At 40.2% G+C, this 18,006-nt stretch overlaps 9 protein-coding genes across 17 annotated transcripts; 4 read left to right on the top strand and 5 right to left on the bottom strand.

The window, feature by feature from the left end:
• Nucleotides 1-90: 90 nt before the first annotated feature.
• On the bottom strand, nt 91-2,542 carry AT1G16040 (phosphatidylinositol-glycan biosynthesis class F-like protein). 4 transcript variants are annotated; one of them, NM_001332202.1, is made up of 9 exons: nt 2,221-2,542; nt 2,070-2,135; nt 1,796-1,838; nt 1,527-1,581; nt 1,281-1,329; nt 1,104-1,171; nt 917-1,025; nt 745-801; nt 91-631 (listed from the first exon to the last, which is right to left on the bottom strand). In NM_001332202.1, the coding sequence occupies exons 1-9, from the start codon at nt 2,401-2,403 to the stop codon at nt 614-616; spliced, it is 648 nt and encodes a 215-aa protein (NP_001320970.1). In that variant the 5' UTR covers nt 2,404-2,542; the 3' UTR covers nt 91-613. The 4 variants fall into 4 exon arrangements, with proteins under 4 accessions (NP_001320970.1, NP_173056.2, NP_001320971.1 ...); NM_101472.3 differs by having other exon boundaries at nt 91-801; NM_001332201.1 differs by lacking the exon at nt 1,796-1,838 and having other exon boundaries at nt 91-801.
• A 72-nt stretch (nt 2,543-2,614) lies between these two features.
• Nucleotides 2,615-5,184, top strand: Hsp70b (heat shock protein 70B). The gene has a single exon (NM_101471.3). The coding sequence runs from the start codon at nt 2,824-2,826 to the stop codon at nt 4,762-4,764; it is 1,941 nt and encodes a 646-aa protein (NP_173055.1). The 5' UTR covers nt 2,615-2,823; the 3' UTR covers nt 4,765-5,184.
• Nucleotides 5,185-5,190: 6 nt separating this feature from the next.
• On the bottom strand, nt 5,191-5,645 carry AT1G16025 (uncharacterized protein; the record flags this gene model as incomplete). Its single annotated transcript, NM_148469.1, has 2 exons — nt 5,191-5,388; nt 5,502-5,645. The coding sequence occupies 2 exons, from the start codon at nt 5,643-5,645 to the stop codon at nt 5,191-5,193; spliced, it is 342 nt and encodes a 113-aa protein (NP_683310.1).
• AT1G16022 (uncharacterized protein) lies at nt 5,294-5,833 on the top strand (the record flags this gene model as incomplete). Its single annotated transcript, NM_001332200.1, has 2 exons — nt 5,294-5,414; nt 5,504-5,833. 2 exons carry the CDS (start codon nt 5,294-5,296, stop codon nt 5,752-5,754), a joined length of 372 nt encoding a protein of 123 aa, NP_001319015.1. The 3' UTR covers nt 5,755-5,833.
• On the bottom strand, nt 5,792-9,138 carry AT1G16020 (vacuolar fusion protein (DUF1712)). 4 transcript variants are annotated; one of them, NM_101470.3, is made up of 10 exons: nt 8,800-9,138; nt 8,342-8,548; nt 8,071-8,164; nt 7,775-7,958; nt 7,637-7,675; nt 7,400-7,509; nt 6,783-7,322; nt 6,546-6,701; nt 6,248-6,465; nt 5,792-6,162 (listed from the first exon to the last, which is right to left on the bottom strand). In NM_101470.3, exons 2-10 carry the CDS (start codon nt 8,515-8,517, stop codon nt 6,132-6,134), a joined length of 1,548 nt encoding a protein of 515 aa, NP_563989.1. In that variant the 5' UTR covers nt 8,518-8,548; nt 8,800-9,138; the 3' UTR covers nt 5,792-6,131. The 4 variants fall into 4 exon arrangements, with proteins under 4 accessions (NP_563989.1, NP_849674.1, NP_001322545.1 ...); NM_179343.2 differs by lacking the exon at nt 7,637-7,675 and having other exon boundaries at nt 8,800-9,112; NM_001332199.1 differs by lacking the exons at nt 7,775-7,958; nt 8,071-8,164; nt 8,342-8,548; nt 8,800-9,138 and having other exon boundaries at nt 7,637-7,708.
• Nucleotides 9,139-9,426: 288 nt separating this feature from the next.
• On the top strand, nt 9,427-11,777 carry MGT2 (magnesium transporter 2). Of its 3 annotated transcripts, none has more exons than NM_001198078.1 (7): nt 9,427-9,623; nt 9,713-9,759; nt 9,853-9,902; nt 10,049-10,658; nt 10,772-11,230; nt 11,318-11,365; nt 11,458-11,777. In NM_001198078.1, the coding sequence occupies exons 4-7, from the start codon at nt 10,068-10,070 to the stop codon at nt 11,686-11,688; spliced, it is 1,329 nt and encodes a 442-aa protein (NP_001185007.1). In that variant the 5' UTR covers nt 9,427-9,623; nt 9,713-9,759; nt 9,853-9,902; nt 10,049-10,067; the 3' UTR covers nt 11,689-11,777. The 3 variants fall into 3 exon arrangements, with proteins under 3 accessions (NP_001185007.1, NP_563988.1, NP_001077545.1); NM_101469.1 differs by having other exon boundaries at nt 9,430-9,623; nt 10,033-10,658; NM_001084076.1 differs by having other exon boundaries at nt 9,430-9,759; nt 10,033-10,658.
• Nucleotides 11,778-11,790: 13 nt separating this feature from the next.
• Nucleotides 11,791-12,617, bottom strand: AT1G16000 (GAG1At protein). The gene is made up of 2 exons (NM_101468.2): nt 12,406-12,617; nt 11,791-12,092 (listed from the first exon to the last, which is right to left on the bottom strand). Exons 1-2 carry the CDS (start codon nt 12,572-12,574, stop codon nt 12,001-12,003), a joined length of 261 nt encoding a protein of 86 aa, NP_563987.1. The 5' UTR covers nt 12,575-12,617; the 3' UTR covers nt 11,791-12,000.
• A 340-nt stretch (nt 12,618-12,957) lies between these two features.
• On the top strand, nt 12,958-16,017 carry CNGC7 (cyclic nucleotide gated channel 7). The gene is made up of 7 exons (NM_001332197.1): nt 12,958-12,991; nt 13,174-13,260; nt 13,338-13,911; nt 13,999-14,211; nt 14,310-14,623; nt 14,709-15,057; nt 15,127-16,017. Exons 2-7 carry the CDS (start codon nt 13,214-13,216, stop codon nt 15,844-15,846), a joined length of 2,217 nt encoding a protein of 738 aa, NP_001319014.1. The 5' UTR covers nt 12,958-12,991; nt 13,174-13,213; the 3' UTR covers nt 15,847-16,017.
• On the bottom strand, nt 15,787-18,005 carry PnsB1 (NDH-dependent cyclic electron flow 1). The gene is made up of 7 exons (NM_101466.3): nt 17,412-18,005; nt 17,163-17,313; nt 16,885-17,075; nt 16,555-16,812; nt 16,370-16,475; nt 16,198-16,283; nt 15,787-16,119 (listed from the first exon to the last, which is right to left on the bottom strand). The coding sequence occupies exons 1-7, from the start codon at nt 17,834-17,836 to the stop codon at nt 15,951-15,953; spliced, it is 1,386 nt and encodes a 461-aa protein (NP_563986.1). The 5' UTR covers nt 17,837-18,005; the 3' UTR covers nt 15,787-15,950.
• Nucleotide 18,006: the final 1 nt, after the last annotated feature.

The raw sequence follows: 18,006 nt of genomic DNA, 5'->3' as shown, positions 1-18,006 counted from the left end.
TCTACAAACTTGAAACCAATATTTTTTTTAGTTGTCTACAGGAAAAAAAGAAGAGAAAACGATGCATGAGATATAAATGAGAAATGCAAGCAAGGCAATGGTCACCGCCTAGTTTCGGGTATGCCATCTTTTTACGGCGTTGGTCCATGTTTCAGAGGTTGCACTTGGCAGCATTTAACCATATACGTGAAACGATGACACAACTGAGGTCCTGTCAGCCAATAATTACACGCCACGTCATCCGACAGAGTCTGGCCGTGGTAGATGACTCGTACAGTCAAATACTGTGCTTCGCAAGTTCGCATCAGTCCCAACTATTTGCATACGAAATCTAGATTTAACAGAAATAAAATAGGAGAATCTTTTCTTTTCCTTTTTTGATTCAAAAGGAGAAGTTTTCTATCCTTTTATTTTTGTTAGTTTTCTAAATTCTAACGGTTGTCGGCTGCGTATATAGAGATGCTTATTATCATTTACAATTTCCCTACGTTCGTCTGAATTTTGTCTTTCAAGTCTGTGATCGTTGTTGACTTTAGAATGTTGCAATTCTCTTGAACACTTGATTCGATGTGGAATATAACAAAATTTGTCCAAGCTAACAAAAACCTTTGCCCTATTGTTGTCTCTCCATCTAGCAATCAAGTCAAAACAAAATGACACTCATTCTGCCGATCCAGAGACGATCAATCTATTCTAGGCTAGCTTCAAATTCTTGTGTTCGCTGAGAAGAGTCAACAAACTCACCATTTGTCCACCAATGTAGCCTCCTATAGCTCCATAACACACACATATAGGCCATTCCTGTCGAGAAAAATAATATAAGGATTAGTTCATTCTTGCAATAACTGCGAAAAAAGGGAGCAATAAAGTTCAGAAACAAGCCCTTGACTGTATGTTGAGAAGAAATAAACATTACCTGCCATGGTCTTTCCCAGTCAAGTGGCATAGGCCAAGCTCCAAACCATCCTCCAATAATTGCTCCATATGCTGGAACTAAGAGCATATGTTCTATAATTCCGATTGGTCTAAAAGAAAAAAAAAAGATGGATTAACAACAACATAAAGTGTGTGAATTATCATACTAGGTAGCATAAGTGACTTACTTTAGTGAAGCAAAGATACGATGCCAATCTATCCATGATGCACCTAAAACTGCAGTTGCTGGTACAACCTATGAAAATCAAAATCATCAGACACCATCAAAAGGTTTGTTTCAAACTGCAGAAATACACATATGGCATGGTATTAACATCTTTTAAGTCATGGACACTGCAGCTTACCGTGAAAACAGACATTAGAAAGGACCAGTGAATTGTTTTTGATAGAGATCTGCATAAGATGAGAAGGTAATACTCATGTCAGCTTTTGAAAATCACACAATCTCCATGCAGAAGTGAGACCACAACCAGCATTAAGGAGCCTCATTTTTAATCTGGACAACTGAAAAGTCCAGATTTACAATCAACATTTCCACAATTAGAAAGAAATAAAAAGATATAGAGAAAGAAGATCTTAGTGAAACATACTGCATTCCAATAGGTGCACCCAAAGAAACAGCTCCCAAAGCATTTATAAGAGCACCTATTAAACAAATCAAAACACAGGTATAGATATAGTAGACACAATCAAGGGATACTGAATCAGCAAAAGCACAAGATGAAAGCATAAGAAGCTCAGACTCACTCACATCTTCAGGTTTAGCTTAACATCTAGAATTTCCAGGTGAACTCATTGAGCAATCAACTTCTTTGAAAAATTAGTGAGCTATAATAAGCTGAAAAACAGAAATACTAACCGGCAATTAGTCCGACTAAGCTTCGGCCAACAGCTCTAAAGTACTGGAAATCAATGAGAAAATCATGAATACAGAGTCAAAACACACAAGACCAAAATAATACTATATGAAAAGAAACGATTTTTTTGAGCATTAAGAGTGTAAAGTGAGGATACTAGCTTGTTTTGTCAATTTCATAAAAGGGAAATGAGACAAGCACAAAGCAATCGAGTTAAAACGAGAAATTCAGTTTCTTTAATTCTCACAGAGAACCTCAGAGATGAACTATACTCACCGAGCATTTCTCTGGGTTTCGTCGGAACAAGCTGTAGATGATTACCACGATCGGGAACTCAATAATCTGAATATCAACATCAAAACAAAAAGGCTAAAATTAACTGAAAAATATCCACTAGCAACCAGGTTATGAAAGAAAGTTTTAGTACCCATAGGAGACGCAGAGTGAGAGTTGGATCAGAAATGAGATCGACAGAGTATTTGTTACGGACCACGTGAAATCCGAAGATCAGAAATAACCCAGTAATCACATAAACAGCAAAAGCCCCCCAAGTTGATATCGTGATACTAACGGAGATTTCTGGATTCTTCTTCTCCTTCGCCTCTTTCATGGCTTTTCCTTTCTCGTCTTCGAAATCACAGAACAAGTGAAGAAAGAAGACGTAAACAAAATATTGAAAATCCTCCAGAACTTACACTGGGCCTTTTATTCTATATACGGGCCTACAAGTTTATACCATATGGGCTTTAATAGGCCCATTTAATTATCAAGCGGTCGCCGGAGATAAAATATATCCCGGTCGGTGAATCCAGAACTCTCTTGTACGTTTGCGCGATTTCTCCACCTTTCCACAATCCCCTGGGTTGTGCCACGACCTTTTTTCTCGAAATGTCTCGTTCCTCTCGTCGGATTCGTATATATAGCTTCTTCCATCGTTTCCGATTCTTCATCAAACAGATAAACAAACAAAAGAAATCGAAAAACCTCACTTCCAATTTCATTCAATTACTGAAGCTTTTTTTTAGCAACAATGGCGACGAAATCAGAGAAAGCTATTGGTATCGATCTCGGCACTACATACAGTTGTGTCGGAGTTTGGATGAATGATCGTGTGGAGATCATTCCGAACGATCAGGGAAACCGTACGACGCCGTCGTACGTCGCCTTCACTGATACTGAGCGGCTGATCGGAGACGCGGCAAAGAATCAAGTGGCTTTGAATCCTCAGAACACTGTATTCGATGCGAAACGTCTCATCGGAAGGAAGTTCTCTGATCCTTCTGTTCAGAGTGACATACTCCACTGGCCGTTCAAGGTTGTTTCCGGCCCCGGTGAGAAGCCGATGATAGTCGTTTCGTATAAGAATGAAGAGAAGCAGTTTTCTCCTGAGGAAATATCTTCCATGGTGTTGGTGAAGATGAAGGAAGTCGCTGAGGCTTTCTTAGGTCGCACAGTTAAAAACGCCGTTGTAACGGTTCCGGCGTATTTTAACGATTCGCAGAGACAGGCTACGAAGGACGCCGGAGCTATCTCTGGGCTTAATGTTTTGAGGATAATCAATGAGCCGACTGCTGCAGCTATAGCTTATGGTTTGGATAAGAAGGGTACGAAGGCCGGTGAGAAGAACGTTTTGATTTTCGATCTCGGTGGTGGAACTTTTGATGTTTCGCTGTTGACGATTGAAGAAGGTGTCTTTGAAGTGAAAGCTACTGCTGGAGATACTCATCTTGGTGGTGAAGACTTTGACAACAGACTTGTGAACCATTTCGTTGCGGAGTTTAGGAGGAAACACAAGAAGGATATTGCTGGGAATGCGAGAGCTCTTAGGAGGCTAAGGACAGCTTGTGAGAGAGCAAAGAGAACACTTTCGTCCACGGCTCAGACGACTATTGAGATTGATTCTCTGCACGAGGGTATTGACTTCTATGCGACGATATCACGTGCAAGGTTTGAGGAGATGAACATGGATTTGTTCAGGAAATGTATGGATCCTGTGGAGAAAGTTCTTAAAGACGCCAAGCTCGACAAGAGCAGTGTGCACGATGTTGTTCTGGTTGGAGGGTCGACGAGGATTCCGAAAATTCAACAGCTTTTGCAAGATTTCTTTAATGGGAAGGAGTTATGCAAGAGCATAAACCCTGATGAAGCTGTTGCCTATGGAGCTGCGGTTCAGGCTGCGATTCTTACAGGTGAAGGAAGTGAAAAGGTCCAGGATCTTCTGCTTCTTGATGTTGCTCCGCTTAGCCTTGGACTTGAGACAGCAGGTGGGGTCATGACTGTGTTAATTCCAAGAAACACGACGGTTCCTTGTAAGAAGGAGCAAGTGTTCTCTACGTATGCAGACAATCAACCAGGCGTTCTGATCCAAGTCTACGAAGGAGAACGTGCAAGGACCAGAGATAACAACCTTCTCGGAACTTTCGAGCTCAAGGGCATTCCTCCTGCTCCACGTGGGGTTCCTCAAATCAATGTTTGCTTCGACATTGACGCGAATGGGATCTTAAATGTGTCGGCTGAGGATAAAACCGCTGGTGTGAAGAACCAGATCACGATCACCAACGACAAAGGAAGGTTGAGTAAAGAGGAGATAGAGAAGATGGTGCAAGATGCTGAGAAGTACAAGGCTGAGGATGAGCAAGTGAAGAAGAAGGTGGAGGCCAAGAATTCGCTTGAGAACTATGCTTACAACATGAGAAACACTATCAAGGATGAGAAACTCGCACAGAAACTAACTCAAGAGGATAAGCAGAAGATTGAGAAGGCGATTGATGAAACAATTGAATGGATCGAAGGAAACCAGCTGGCGGAAGTTGATGAGTTTGAGTACAAGTTGAAAGAGTTAGAAGGTATTTGCAACCCAATCATCTCAAAGATGTATCAGGGTGGTGCTGCTGCTGGAGGTATGCCGACAGATGGTGATTTCAGTAGCTCAGGTGCTGCTGGAGGTCCCAAGATCGAAGAGGTGGATTAGAGCGTGTTTAGTGTGTTAAGACGAAAGAGTGGCTTTGGACCATTAGCGAGTCTTTTCTTTGTATTGTGTCAAATAGTGTTGTGTACTCATAGGTGTTTTGCTAGTGAACGATAGTTGTATGCTTTACATATTTCAGCTGTTTCAGTTGTTTCGAGTAATAAAGTGATATACTTTTTTCTCAAGAGTACATTAGTGTTACATTGACAAATCTAGAGGAAGTTTGTCTCGTCATCGTTGCATTAACTCAATTCTCGGAGAACATGTTCGTTAGGAAGTGAAATACAGAGTGTGTGTATAAAATACATATTGATGCTTCTTTGCTTGCTGGAGTTGTCTTTGCCCTGAAAAAGGAAGAGTCAGAACAGAGAATTTTGATCTTTGAAGCGCCATAAAGAAAAGTACATATTTGATGCCTAACTTGTCATTTCACAACAAGTTCTGTCTTGGCCCACCCCACATACATATATAAATATACACACTGTTAGCTTCATAACAGTCACATCTCAAATCCACAAAGCTCAGACCAGCAATGGGGACAGTATCTGTTGCATTGTTCTTCCTCTTCCTCGTCTTTCTCTGCTTCCCCATCTCATTGGACTCCCAGAAACTCGATCCATCGACGAGCTCACTCAACCAAGAAGAAGCCCATGGTGCTCTGTTTTAAGTATCTGTTGATTCACTTTTGTTTATATGACCAGAGCTGTTAAGCTTCATTTTCTCGTTTTTGTTCTTCTTACAGCAGAGCTTACAATCAAAGACATAAAAGGTGGAGAAGATGACAAGAGCATCGACATCTTCCGGGCGGGGAAAGGAGGTCGTGGAGTTACAGGCGGAAAAGGTGGAGGCCGGAAAGCATCTCCAAAAAAACGTAATGCCGCCATGGACCACCGGCCACCGTTGTTCTTCTCCGCTGCCTCCGTTCTCTTTACTGGTTTTATAATGTTTTCATTAACTTCTTTCAATAGTTCATTAAGATTCTGTAGTGCCTAAACAAATGTCTTAACCTGAGTGTGACATTGTACTGAATATTGTAAACTTCAAATTCTATTGAAACGGATACAGAGTAACACTTGTATAGTACTAGTAATCAGGAGTGGGTATATCCAACCAAACCAAGGATTAAGACCCACGAGAAAGATGCTTTCCTCCGCACAAAAAAGGATTTGTTTGCACTGATCCAACGTGGAATATCATTGTTACATATCTACAGGCCAACTAAGAACACAATCGTTTTCCTCTCTGCAATTTCTCACAAAACAAAATTAATGGCTGAGAGAGAAGTGCTCATTACTTCTTCTGAGCTTTTCACTTCGTACTTGAAACTAGAAGAACCCTCTTCCCAAAACCAGAAGAAAGAACACGAAAACTTAGTCCATCAAGAATGCTCCGCTGCAATACCTGTTTAAATCCCAGCACATGTTTTTGTAAGAACAGTCATGAACTTGTTCCCAAGGCAGAGTATTTAGTTCGTAAGTAGCAATACCTGTTGCTGAATCTTCCAACAGCGTCTGTGGTATCAAGAAGAGTGTCGCTGCCTTTCTCCAAAGCCATGTAAAGCTCTTTGCCTCTGGTCACACGGGCGATCACCCACACATTGTTCTTAGCTCTGATGCATATTTCCATGTCTTTCTCCTGTCCTTTTGCACGGCTTTTTTCTGAATCCACTTCTTCTCTAAGCTTGTTTAGTGCAAGTAGAGACTCCTGCGGTTTCGAAGTTCATACACTTTGAGTCCAAGGTGGTAATAATTTCAGCTAGTAAATCGTAGTGTGAAAGACGTTACCTTTGCAAGTGTTGTTACTTTTCCTGAAGGAGAAGATCTGGATACTTTCGTGTCATTATCAACTACTAAGTAACGGTAACCCTTAATATGGTAAGCATTCTCACCGCCCCACCCTCTTGAAATATTCTCTTCAATTTTCAAAATTCTCAGTGATGCCTGGAAAAGATATATTGGGTATATATTAGAAGACACCAGAAAAGAGATTCAACAAAAAAGATCGATGGGAGATGTGCTAACATCTTCAATAACTTGCTGTTTCACGGCTGAGATGCTTAAATCTCCATTGACAATGGCATTTGTAGGCATCAGAAGAAGTAAGGTGAGACTTTTATGCTGATAGGCAAGGAGATACATTCTTTCTTGTGTCTGCTGAAGCCAAATTGTAGGGATGGCAGAATCAGGGGAGCCGCCAGTCTCAAGACCCCAAATATCGGTTATTAGAAACCCATCTTTCCCTTTTGTCCACTTATCATTTTGTAGTGGCCTAATAACATGATGCATGTTATTACCGTTTCTTGAGTGTAGGGAATCAATTGAGCCAACGGGTGCCAGATTAGATCTAGAAGAGATTTCAGATGAACCAGGCCCTTTACGTAGATATGACCAAGAACTCGTATCAGAGGATAAAGCTTTTGAGGTCAACCTCATTACCGCAAATGTAAACAAGTCGACGGTATCATCAGCTGAGAGGGTTGTTGAAACCAAAAGATCTTGAAATAAGATCATAGAGTGACATCGTAAGCTCCCAGCACATGAATCTAGTACTTGAACAAGAGACTGTACATCCAAAAACTGTTCGTCAAATACCAAATTAGTATGTGTAATAATAATCCAACAGGTTTGGAGACACAAACCTGAACTTCAACTGCAGTATCCCTTGCTAAAGTAAGCATTTGAACAGTTCCACGCTCTCTCAAAGTTTCACGGAAAGTTGGTAGCTGAAGTTTCTTCCCAACAAAAAATTCTGCCAGGAACAGAAAACCTTTGCATAAGAACGAACTTGAGTATTTTACCATGAAGATAACAAAATATGCGGTGGTTTTGCACAAATCCAAAGGAAGGCATTCGACACAGCAACTTCAGGATTTTACCACAGCAGCAGTCTTCCGAGAGAGACCATATTTGAAATGCTGACAATTATTGACATAAAATGTATTGAAGCGGGAAACAGAATAAAAAGGGAAAACAGTGGAAAGTTATATATGCTAGATTTTGTGATAGTCACTTACTGCTTAAATAATCTGTGATGAACGGGTACAATAGTGATCGGGTAAGCCCTCCTGTTGGTTCTTTTTCGATTAATGCCCTAATTGACCCGTGAAACATCACAAAGAGTGAGTGCACTTCTTTAAGCACCCTCCTTAATGCATCGATCCTCCATATCGCTCCTGTCTCCTTATTTTTCTCCACAACCTGCCAATGTATAGATCAGATCTTGTTTATTTACATTGCTAAGACACCATAGGATGCATCATTCATAGAAAACATTGTGCTATAACAAAAGAAAAGTAAGACAATGCCTTACCATAACCATCCAGATATCAGGTTCAGCCTCATAGAAAACATGGGAATGTCTTTCTGCTTCGATCACTTCACAAGCCGCCTCCGGAGAGAAAAGTCTGCATTAATAGTCACACCAAGCCTCAAAACATGAAGAAGATCTACACAGACTATCGATTAACGACCCTGACTTAATTTATCGAACAAGTCACAAATGCAACCAAATCTAGATCACCAGCAATTGTAAAAACACATCTCACAGTGTTCAAAAAGAAGAAGAATCTATAGCAGCTGACCTAGTAAAAGTAATAAGCCCTTCACTGAGCCCGATCACTGATAACTGCGTCGAGAAGTCTAAATCGGCAGGATAAAAGAACAAAATTTTCTCTAACTCTTGTCCTTCAGTTTGACCTCTCCTCAAATCAAACATGCAAAGTCGAAGGCTTTCATCACCAGAGCTCATGGACGCCATTTCTGGTAGCTTCTACGAGCTCATTAATACCCTAACAATACAATGCAAGAACCGCGTCAGAATCAAGCATGTTACAATTGGTTGTTGTTTCCAATGTGGATGTACTCTACTTCAAAATCCAAAGTAATTTCAGGGTTTCAAGAGCACATTGGTGATTCAACCACGGCACACAAATACCAAGTAAGGTTCCTAATAAGAAGACCGAAGAACCCATACATCGAGAAGAGAAAATTACTGTAGAAGGCTAGGAAACGGAAAAAAAATTAAGTGAAAATTGACTACCTTGAGGACGAATTCAAAGAGCAATGTCGAAGGAGTGATCAATCTCCTGGTACTGCGAGATAGTTCACCGATCGGAGATAGATTCAAGAACAGAAGAGTCAACTTCAATTTCTAAACGCAAACTCGAATTTGAGCGATTGAGCTGAAATCAGTAGAAGAATTACGCGACATTTTGTGACAAGGATCAAGGAAGAGGAGCAGGTGGACAGCTGCTAACCGCCACGAAATAAACCGGGTCGGGTTATCAAATAATCGGGTCAATATCTGAAACGGGTAAACCGAATATTTCTAGATGCTCCACCGGTTAAGTCAGACATATCCGTCTGAATTATACGTTGTGTGAATGCGAATCTCAAATAATTTGTTCAATCATTCAGTTAGTATCTTACTTTATTACTCGGTTAATTATTAACCATAAATAAAAATAATGGGAGATAGTGATAATGACACAACGTTAAAAGATCTAAGTAGTTAAGTAGTTTAGATTTGATAATATAATGGGAAGTTAGAGATAACCGGTAAATTAGCTATAGTCGGTCGGTTAGCATTCCGGTTAACCCATCAATGGCTCGTATTCACACTAGTCGCGCGACTAACTAATAGAGAAAAAGCTTTTGCGTGTTTGTTGTTGTCTCCATCGCTCGTTTGTTTCTTCTTCAGCCATATCGGAAAAAACGATATCCGACGAGCCATTCGGTGTTTGTTCCGAGAAGCTCCGATCGATCTGTGTTAGGGTTTTTCTTTTTCCGCCTTATGAATCTCTCTATCGCGGTTTCATTAGATTCAGTTTAACTCGAGTGATGAAACCAATCTCCGTGCTAGAGGTAAAATTCTGTTAGGTTTTCTCTTTTTTGTTTTTATGCTTCGTACCGATCGATATGATTCCTGGTTCGTTTTGTTTCCAAATCTGCAGCTCTTTGATCCCGTGGCTGGTAGGATATTACGGCGTTTGTAGCTCTGGTATGGCTTTTGTTGTTCGTTTGGTTCTGATTTTCGAAAATTTTCGAATTTTTAATCGGAATCTGATTCTAGTTCATCGTTTTATTGTTACAGTCGTCGTGGATAGAGTTAGAACGACGAAATCAGCCTTGGTTTCCTAACTGGTATTTGTTCTTTAGCCTATGTTTTCAATTTTTCTCTTCCGGTTTTTTGGTGGTTTGTGAAACTACTTAATCTTCTTGATTACCTAATTAATCATATCATTGTTTACATCATTTATTTTGATATTTGTAGTTATTTGGCATTTCAGTATCTGAATTTTTGCAACAATGTCTGAGCTAAAAGAGCGCCTGCTTCCTCCAAGACCTGCTTCAGCTATGAACCTCAGAGATGCTTCTGTGACTCGGCCTTCTGCTTCTGGAAGACCACCCCTTCTTGGAGTTGATGTCTTGGGTCTGAAGAAGCGTGGACAAGGCCTACGCTCTTGGATTCGTGTTGATACTTCTGGTAATACTCAGGTCATGGAGGTTGACAAGTTCACTATGATGCGTAGGTGTGACTTACCCGCCCGTGATTTAAGGCTGCTTGATCCCTTATTCGTGTATCCCTCTACTATCCTAGGCCGAGAGAAGGCTATTGTTGTCAACTTAGAGCAGATCCGTTGTATTATTACTGCAGACGAAGTTCTGCTTCTGAATTCCCTTGACAACTACGTGCTGCGCTATGTTGTTGAGTTGCAGCAGAGACTAAAGACTAGTAGTGTAGGTGAGATGTGGCAGCAGGAAAATTCCCAGTTGAGTAGGAGGAGGAGCAGGAGTTTTGACAATGCTTTTGAGAATTCATCCCCTGATTATTTACCTTTCGAGTTTAGAGCTCTTGAAATAGCCCTTGAAGCTGCTTGTACGTTTCTCGATTCCCAGGTTAGTAACACTTTAGCTTCGATTTTGTTTCCCCCTCAGAAAATATAGACTAATATTGGGCTTGGATTTGACTACTACACGCTAAGTTGATTTAATTTTATCCTTCTCTATAGGCTTCAGAGTTGGAGATTGAGGCATACCCGTTATTAGATGAGCTTACCTCAAAGATCAGTACACTAAACTTGGAGCGTGTGCGTAGACTAAAGAGCAGGCTTGTAGCACTGACAAGAAGAGTTCAGAAGGTTCGGGATGAGATCGAGCAGCTAATGGATGATGATGGAGATATGGCAGAAATGTATCTAACAGAGAAGAAGAGGAGAATGGAAGGATCTATGTACGGTGACCAGTCCTTATTGGGTTACAGGTCAAATGATGGTCTATCTGTTTCTGCACCGGTGTCTCCTGTTTCTTCTCCACCTGATTCCCGAAGACTTGATAAAAGCTTGAGCATTGCGAGGAGTCGGCATGACAGTGCAAGGAGTTCTGAAGGTGCAGAGAATATAGAAGAGCTAGAGATGTTGCTGGAAGCTTACTTTGTCGTCATTGATAGTACTCTAAACAAGTTGACATCGGTACTTTAATGGCTCCTCTCATTTTTACTTTTGATCTTTCTTCGCTAGACAGCTTTAATCATCTGTGTTCCTCTCTTTACTTTACAGTTAAAGGAGTACATTGATGACACTGAAGATTTCATTAACATTCAACTGGTAATACCTCAAAATTCCATCTTCCACAGCTGATATTAATCCAGATTGAGAATGCACAAGAGTCATGCTGAAAACCTCTTCAATATCTGCAGGATAATGTGCGGAATCAGCTGATCCAGTTCGAGTTGCTTCTGACGACTGCAACGTTTGTTGTAGCCATATTTGGGGTCGTTGCTGGGATCTTTGGGATGAACTTTGAGATAGACTTCTTCAATCAGCCAGGTGCATTCAGATGGGTACTCATAATTACTGGAGTATGTGGCTTTGTGATATTTTCGGCATTCGTCTGGTTCTTCAAGTACAGAAGACTCATGCCTCTATAAGAAGAGAGACATGAATGTGCTCCCCAGAAAGTAGACATCAACTTATATTGTTATGTTGCTTACAGATATTAATGATTTGTTTCCTTTACACAATGGAATCTTGGGAATTTTTATCATAGGCATTGTCAATCCAAATGTGATAGAATCTTTGATCTTTTTATTAAAAAACGGATAACCAAACATGGTGCATGAAAATGAGAATGATTTTGAATCTAAATCACAAAAAAGACTCAGATTTTGACTAAGTTTTAACTTGTGTGGGAAAATGAGTACGAGATAACAGTGTGCAAATGACTCAATCCTTCAGACAGACTACTTGTTAGCTGATGAAGACGATGAGAGGCGTGCTTTTCGAGCTTTATCGGCCTTGTCCATGTAATCTTGGTGAGATTGATGCTTTGACCCTAAAAGAAACCAAAGAACTTCAACCAATTAGCCCAAACAGAGTCAACACTATAGGATGTAACCAAAAGCAGATGTAAGAGATATACAGATTCAGGTCCTATGGGAATGTTAGAATGAAACAATGTGATCCATTTCCATATATACTGAGAAACCATTTACTCACTATGTCATGTTTCTCATTTTGCAAGAAAACCAAAATCAGAATCTAATTGCAATCAAAATCCTCCAATTTCATCTTCTACCAATTACCCTTTCAATCCCCAAGAAGGGATTTGGTTATACAATTATTAAACGATGAGAGAGAGATCGGACCTTGAGTCATCAAATACCAAGGAACTCCGAAGATGATGGTGACGATTCCGATCCCGACCAAGACGTGCTTCTTTTCACCACTGTAAACGTAATGTTCCATTTTAGCTCTGAATCCTCCGCCTCCGGCCATACTTGCAGGACCACCGTTGGTCTTCGTCTCATTTCCCATTTCTCAGATCTCTCTTTTTTACTTTTCCTTTCCGATCAACAGCACACAAGGTTTATCCATCAGAGGTTTTAGTACCATGTATAAGTGGGCCTTATTATGGCCCATCAACATAAGATTTCCTTTTTATTGAATAACATTTTAAACCCCATATTTTGTTACATATTAGTGTAGAAGCGTGATAACTTTCTGACATTACAGTTTCACCAAAAAATACGCGGTAAATTCGCTACTCATCGAAAGCCAATAAAGAGAGTGAATTAGATAGAAGAGAAGAGAGCTATAATAACTCTTCGCGCCTCGTCAAAATACGCGGTAAATACGCTCCGCATCAAAAGTTAGTTAGTGTATGATTATGGTAACCAACTTTCACAACGGTCCAATCTAAAGGAGTATTCAATCATTCATCCGTCATCTATGGTACTAAGTAGGAACCCTCAATTTCTTCATTCTCAAGTTTCTTCAAGCCCTAGATTTTCCTTAATCATTCATACACTTTCCCACATTTATTACAAATCACTTTAAGTATTTGTTGCCGATCCTTAATTAGCTCTTTTCCAGTTTTTATTTCATATAATTGAGATCTGTTGTGATGTTGTTAGGTTAATTTTTGCATGAAGCTTATGATTGTTTCTCAGAATAATGTACAAATCCCAATACATAAGCGGCCAAAGAGAAAAATTCGTTAGGTAAGAAAATCAAAAGATCGCAATATTTTTCTTTGTTTTCTTCAGATCTATGAATGACATTTAACTTATAATTACAGGTTAGATGATATAGATTCAAGTTCTTCTCCTGCGACTGGAATGATGATGCAGAGAAACTGTTTCGGATTTAACCTAAAGAACCGAGGAGGTGAAAAGAAGAAAGCATCCAAATCTTTCAGGGAAGGAGTTAAAAAAATCAGATCAGAAGGTCTAATAACCATCGGTAAATCCGTTACAAGAGCGGTTTTTCCAGAAGACTTAAGAATAACAGAGAAGAAAATCTTTGATCCTCAAGACAAAACACTTCTCGTATGGAACAGATTGTTCGTCATTTCGTGTATTTTAGCTGTCTCTGTTGATCCTTTGTTCTTCTATCTTCCCATTGTCGATAATTCCGGAAGCAGCTGTATAGGGATTGATACGAAACTAGCTGTTACAACGACGACTCTTAGAACCATTGTTGACGTTTTTTACTTAACTAGAATGGCTCTTCAGTTTCGTACAGCTTATATAGCTCCTTCTTCTCGTGTGTTTGGTCGTGGTGAGCTTGTGATTGATCCTGCAAAGATCGCTGAACGCTATTTAACCCGTTATTTCGTCGTCGATTTTCTTGCAGTGCTGCCTTTACCGCAGGTAAAACAGAGTGAAAAGATCCTTTGATGGTTACTAAAAATATTGGACTTTTGGGATTGATTATGATGTTTTGTGTGGATATTACAGATTGCAGTGTGGAAGTTTCTTCACGGGTCTAAAGGATCGGATGTGTTACCAACGAAAACGGCATTGTTGAACATTGTAATTGTGCAGTATATTCCGAGATTCGTGAGGTTTATTCCGTTAACATCAGAGTTGAAGAAAACTGCAGGAGCTTTTGCCGAAGGAGCTTGGGCTGGTGCTGCTTATTATCTTCTCTGGTATATGCTTGCAAGCCACGTAAGCGTTTCTATGTATATATGACTCTTCTTAATTAGTGTTTTGAGACATTTATTCATCATTGGTCACTTTCTGACTTTACAAACACATTTTGACAGATAACTGGAGCGTTTTGGTACATGTTGTCAGTGGAGCGTAACGATACTTGTTGGAGATTTGCGTGTAAAGTTCAGCCAGATCCGCGACTCTGTGTTCAGATTCTGTATTGTGGGACTAAATTTGTGAGCAGTGGAGAAACTGAATGGATCAAAACAGTCCCTGAGCTTCTTAAGAGCAATTGTTCTGCTAAAGCAGATGATTCAAAGTTTAACTATGGGATATACGGTCAGGCTATATCTTCAGGCATTGTATCATCAACAACATTTTTCTCCAAGTTCTGTTATTGTCTATGGTGGGGTCTTCAAAATCTCAGGTAAGGCGGGGGCAACTCATTGTCATTGGTTCAACCGATAGCTTGTGCAGAGTACTCTTGACATCTTTGGTGTTTTCATGAACAGCACGTTAGGTCAAGGGCTGCAGACAAGTACATTTCCAGGAGAGGTTTTGTTTTCCATTGCGATTGCTATAGCTGGGCTTCTTCTTTTCGCGCTTCTCATCGGGAATATGCAGACTTATCTTCAGTCACTTACTGTTCGTCTCGAGGAAATGAGGATCAAAAGACGTGACTCAGAACAGTGGATGCATCACAGGTCACTTCCACAAAATTTGAGGGAAAGAGTCAGACGCTATGATCAATACAAATGGTTAGAGACAAGAGGTGTAGACGAAGAAAACATAGTTCAGAGTTTACCTAAGGATCTCAGAAGAGACATCAAACGCCATCTCTGTCTGAATTTAGTTAGGAGGGTAAGTTTTCACAATCAGAATGCTAAAATTGCTTGAGATACTAACTAACTATGTGTTCTGTTTCTACAGGTTCCTCTGTTTGCTAATATGGATGAAAGATTACTTGACGCAATCTGTGAGAGATTAAAGCCGAGTCTTTTCACGGAAAGCACTTACATTGTGCGTGAAGGAGACCCCGTTAACGAAATGATGTTCATAATCCGAGGCCGGTTAGAAAGTGTAACAACAGATGGGGGAAGAAGCGGTTTCTTCAACAGAGGGTTGTTAAAAGAAGGAGACTTTTGTGGTGAAGAGCTTCTGACATGGGCTCTTGACCCTAAAGCAGGCTCAAACTTACCTTCTTCCACAAGAACAGTGAAGGCTCTGACTGAAGTAGAGGCTTTCGCTCTTGAAGCTGAAGAGCTGAAGTTTGTAGCAAGTCAGTTTAGGAGACTTCATAGTCGACAGGTTCAACAAACATTTAGGTTTTACTCTCAGCAATGGAGAACTTGGGCTTCTTGCTTCATCCAAGCTGCTTGGCGTCGCTATTCAAGAAGGAAAAACGCTGAATTGAGACGGATTGAAGAAAAAGAAGAAGAATTGGGTTATGAAGATGAATATGATGATGAGAGTGACAAGAGGCCTATGGTTATCACAAGAAGTGAGTCTTCTTCTAGACTGCGTTCAACGATATTTGCATCAAGATTTGCTGCTAATGCATTGAAAGGGCACAGACTTAGGAGCTCAGAGAGTTCAAAGACCTTGATAAATCTGCAAAAGCCTCCGGAACCTGATTTTGATGCTGAATAATCCAATTCTTGATGAGAGGCCAACATCAGAACAGAGACTACATAACTGATTTATACACATAAATGCTCTATATATAGAACTTGTTTCAGAAACTGTAAAGTTATCTACACGAGAGCCAATGATCCTTCAAAGACCTGCATTGCATTTTTAACAGTTCCAATGTCGATATCTGCTAGTTTTCCAGTCTTCGAAGCAATAATTACACAGTTACTCTTCTCTTCTGCATACGGTACAAAGAGCTTCCCTTTCTCTTCTGAAGAGAACAACCCAATACTGGAAGAAAAAGAAGCACACACATGTTAGTTCTTGAAAACATTGAATCAGTACTCTTTATATTACTCAGGTATTCACCATGGTTTGTCTCGCGCATTAGCTAGTTGAATCGCAGCTGTGTTTGTTGCGATGACTCCAGCAGAATCGTTTATCAGAGCAGCCAACTAAGTAAGCTCAAGAAAAGGAATCAAAGTAAGATCAGTGAATTCAACTTTGTTCATAACAAATACAGACAGATAAGCATGCATACCTGTCCTGGTGTTGTGATGAACACTATAGATGTATCATCACCCACAAAATCTTCAACGTTTTCTCTTTCTTTCTCATGTGGAATCACAAAGACCGGCTTGAATCCCCTGGCATTGTTCACAATCATATCTCAGAGAATTTCAAACTAAGCAAAAAATTCACATTTTGAAGGTGTGTAATAATTACCTTACACCCTTTATAATCTTAGCCCATTTTTCAAGTGAAAGTAAACTATCAGCATCTCCTTTTGATTGCATTGATGCCTTAGAATCTGATTCAATACCATGAATCACTATAAACTTCCCCGTCACTGCTCCAGCATTCCTATACTTTGCAGCCACAACCTCTTTCACTTTCCGTGAAATCGATACCCTAAGTGGCAACAGAGGAGTCCTTGGAACACTCCTAAACGGTCTTCCTAACCAATCTTCCATCTGAGTATACCTGAAACCATCAACAGTCAATTTAGACAGGCGATAAAAAAACCTGCAGTTTCTTCGGTTTCAAGGAACTCACATGCTATAACCTAATTCTGAAAGGTTGGTATTTTCTGCTGTAAAGGTCTCGGACAGCATCAGACCAGCTCCTGCAGAGTTAACATTCGGGTAAATGTAACTAACCCTGTCTCGAGCCGTTGTCATGAACAAGAACGCTGCGTGGCCTAACCCTGCTAGCTTCGTGGACAGAACCATGTCATAGTACCTTCCCTGAAACATGACTTAAAAGAAAAGTTAACTAAGCAGTCTGATAAAGGAAAGATAGAAAAAACGTTGAAATATTTGAAAGTTACAAACTTTGAGGAGTCCGATCATGTCTGTGTATTCAGCTGGTTCAGGCCAATGATCATCCGGATCATACACATTGGCCCATCTCACGTTTTTGTTTAGCTCGTATGTTTGTTTTCCTCTTTCAGTCGTTAATATATCTACCTGAACACCAGGATACCTTACAAAACAACAGAAACGTACGGACAATGTTCTGCATTTCAGTTTAAGGTTTTAAAAAAATGTCGAATCGGAGACAGAGTCTTATACTTTTATTACCTGTCTTTGATTAGCTGAATAGTCGGGAAAAAGAGTAGATTCTCGTAAACGCCACCGGAGATAACGCAGCAACATCGTCTAACATCTCCTCTGATTTTCAACGGTAAAGAAGCAAGCTCGACGGTGTAACCCTTTGGAAACTTCAAGAAGCCGTAAGGGTTATCAGGATTATCCGGTGGTCTTGGATCCTCGTCTTGTTTTCCGTCGGCAAACAAGGACCCGTATTCGTTATCCGGGTCTTCACCGCTATCAAACGGGTCGAGCCACGGATTATTCTTCTTCTTGAGATTGACCGATACATCGGAAGATCTCGACGTAAGACGAGTTTGAAAGTTGAGGAAGACGAGTGGTTTGGAGGTAGAAAACGGCGGCGTTTTAAAGAATGGGGAAATGGGTTTGGGTAACAGAGGAAGTGAAGAAGCCATTGGAAGGTTTTTTTGAGCCAAAGAAAGAAAAGTTTGGATTTTTAAATGTTGTGAAAGAAAACAGATCTCTGTAGGAACTTAGGATAAGTGGGTCCCTTTTGTGGCAATTTTCCGACCATAGAAGAAAACTTAGCATTTAATTTATTTATTTTGGTTATGGCAATTCCAGA

The sequence above is a fragment of the Arabidopsis thaliana genome, assembly GCF_000001735.4.
Source record: "Arabidopsis thaliana chromosome 1 sequence".
NCBI lineage: Eukaryota > Viridiplantae > Streptophyta > Magnoliopsida > Brassicales > Brassicaceae > Arabidopsis > Arabidopsis thaliana.
The sequence above is the reverse complement of the archived record's forward strand: the minus strand, read 5'-3'. Positions and strand labels throughout refer to the sequence as shown.

Bases quoted from the DNA above. Each gene is read 5' to 3' on its own strand.
- AT1G16040 (NM_101472.3), bottom strand. From the start codon at position 2,403: ATGAAAGAGGCGAAGGAGAAGAAGAATCCAGAAATCTCCGTTAGTATC. The intron at 1,172-1,280 runs GTAAGCTGCAGT...TGATTTTCATAG, and splicing joins TTCTAATGTCTGTTTTCACG to GTTGTACCAGCAACTGCAGT. The intron at 802-916 runs GTAATGTTTATT...TTTTCTCGACAG, and splicing joins ACTGGGAAAGACCATGGCAG to GAATGGCCTATATGTGTGTG.
- Hsp70b (NM_101471.3), top strand. From the start codon at position 2,824: ATGGCGACGAAATCAGAGAAAGCTATTGGTATCGATCTCGGCACTACA.
- AT1G16020 (NM_101470.3), bottom strand. From the start codon at position 8,517: ATGGCGTCCATGAGCTCTGGTGATGAAAGCCTTCGACTTTGCATGTTT. The intron at 7,676-7,774 runs GTAAGTGACTAT...AATAATTGTCAG, and splicing joins CATCACAGATTATTTAAGCA to CATTTCAAATATGGTCTCTC. The intron at 7,323-7,399 runs GTTTGTGTCTCC...TTGGATGTACAG, and splicing joins ATACTGCAGTTGAAGTTCAG to TCTCTTGTTCAAGTACTAGA.
- MGT2 (NM_001198078.1), top strand. From the start codon at position 10,068: ATGTCTGAGCTAAAAGAGCGCCTGCTTCCTCCAAGACCTGCTTCAGCT. The intron at 11,231-11,317 runs GTACTTTAATGG...TTTACTTTACAG, and splicing joins CTCTAAACAAGTTGACATCG to TTAAAGGAGTACATTGATGA. The intron at 11,366-11,457 runs GTAATACCTCAA...CAATATCTGCAG, and splicing joins ATTTCATTAACATTCAACTG to GATAATGTGCGGAATCAGCT.
- AT1G16000 (NM_101468.2), bottom strand. From the start codon at position 12,574: ATGGGAAATGAGACGAAGACCAACGGTGGTCCTGCAAGTATGGCCGGA. The intron at 12,093-12,405 runs GTCCGATCTCTC...GGTTTCTTTTAG, and splicing joins TTGGTATTTGATGACTCAAG to GGTCAAAGCATCAATCTCAC.
- CNGC7 (NM_001332197.1), top strand. From the start codon at position 13,214: ATGTACAAATCCCAATACATAAGCGGCCAAAGAGAAAAATTCGTTAG. The intron at 14,624-14,708 runs GTAAGGCGGGGG...TTTCATGAACAG, and splicing joins TGGGGTCTTCAAAATCTCAG to CACGTTAGGTCAAGGGCTGC. The intron at 15,058-15,126 runs GTAAGTTTTCAC...CTGTTTCTACAG, and splicing joins GTCTGAATTTAGTTAGGAGG to GTTCCTCTGTTTGCTAATAT.
- PnsB1 (NM_101466.3), bottom strand. From the start codon at position 17,836: ATGGCTTCTTCACTTCCTCTGTTACCCAAACCCATTTCCCCATTCTTT. The intron at 16,813-16,884 runs GTGAGTTCCTTG...TGATGGTTTCAG, and splicing joins TCAGAATTAGGTTATAGCAT to GTATACTCAGATGGAAGATT. The intron at 16,284-16,369 runs GTATGCATGCTT...GAGCTTACTTAG, and splicing joins TCATCACAACACCAGGACAG to TTGGCTGCTCTGATAAACGA.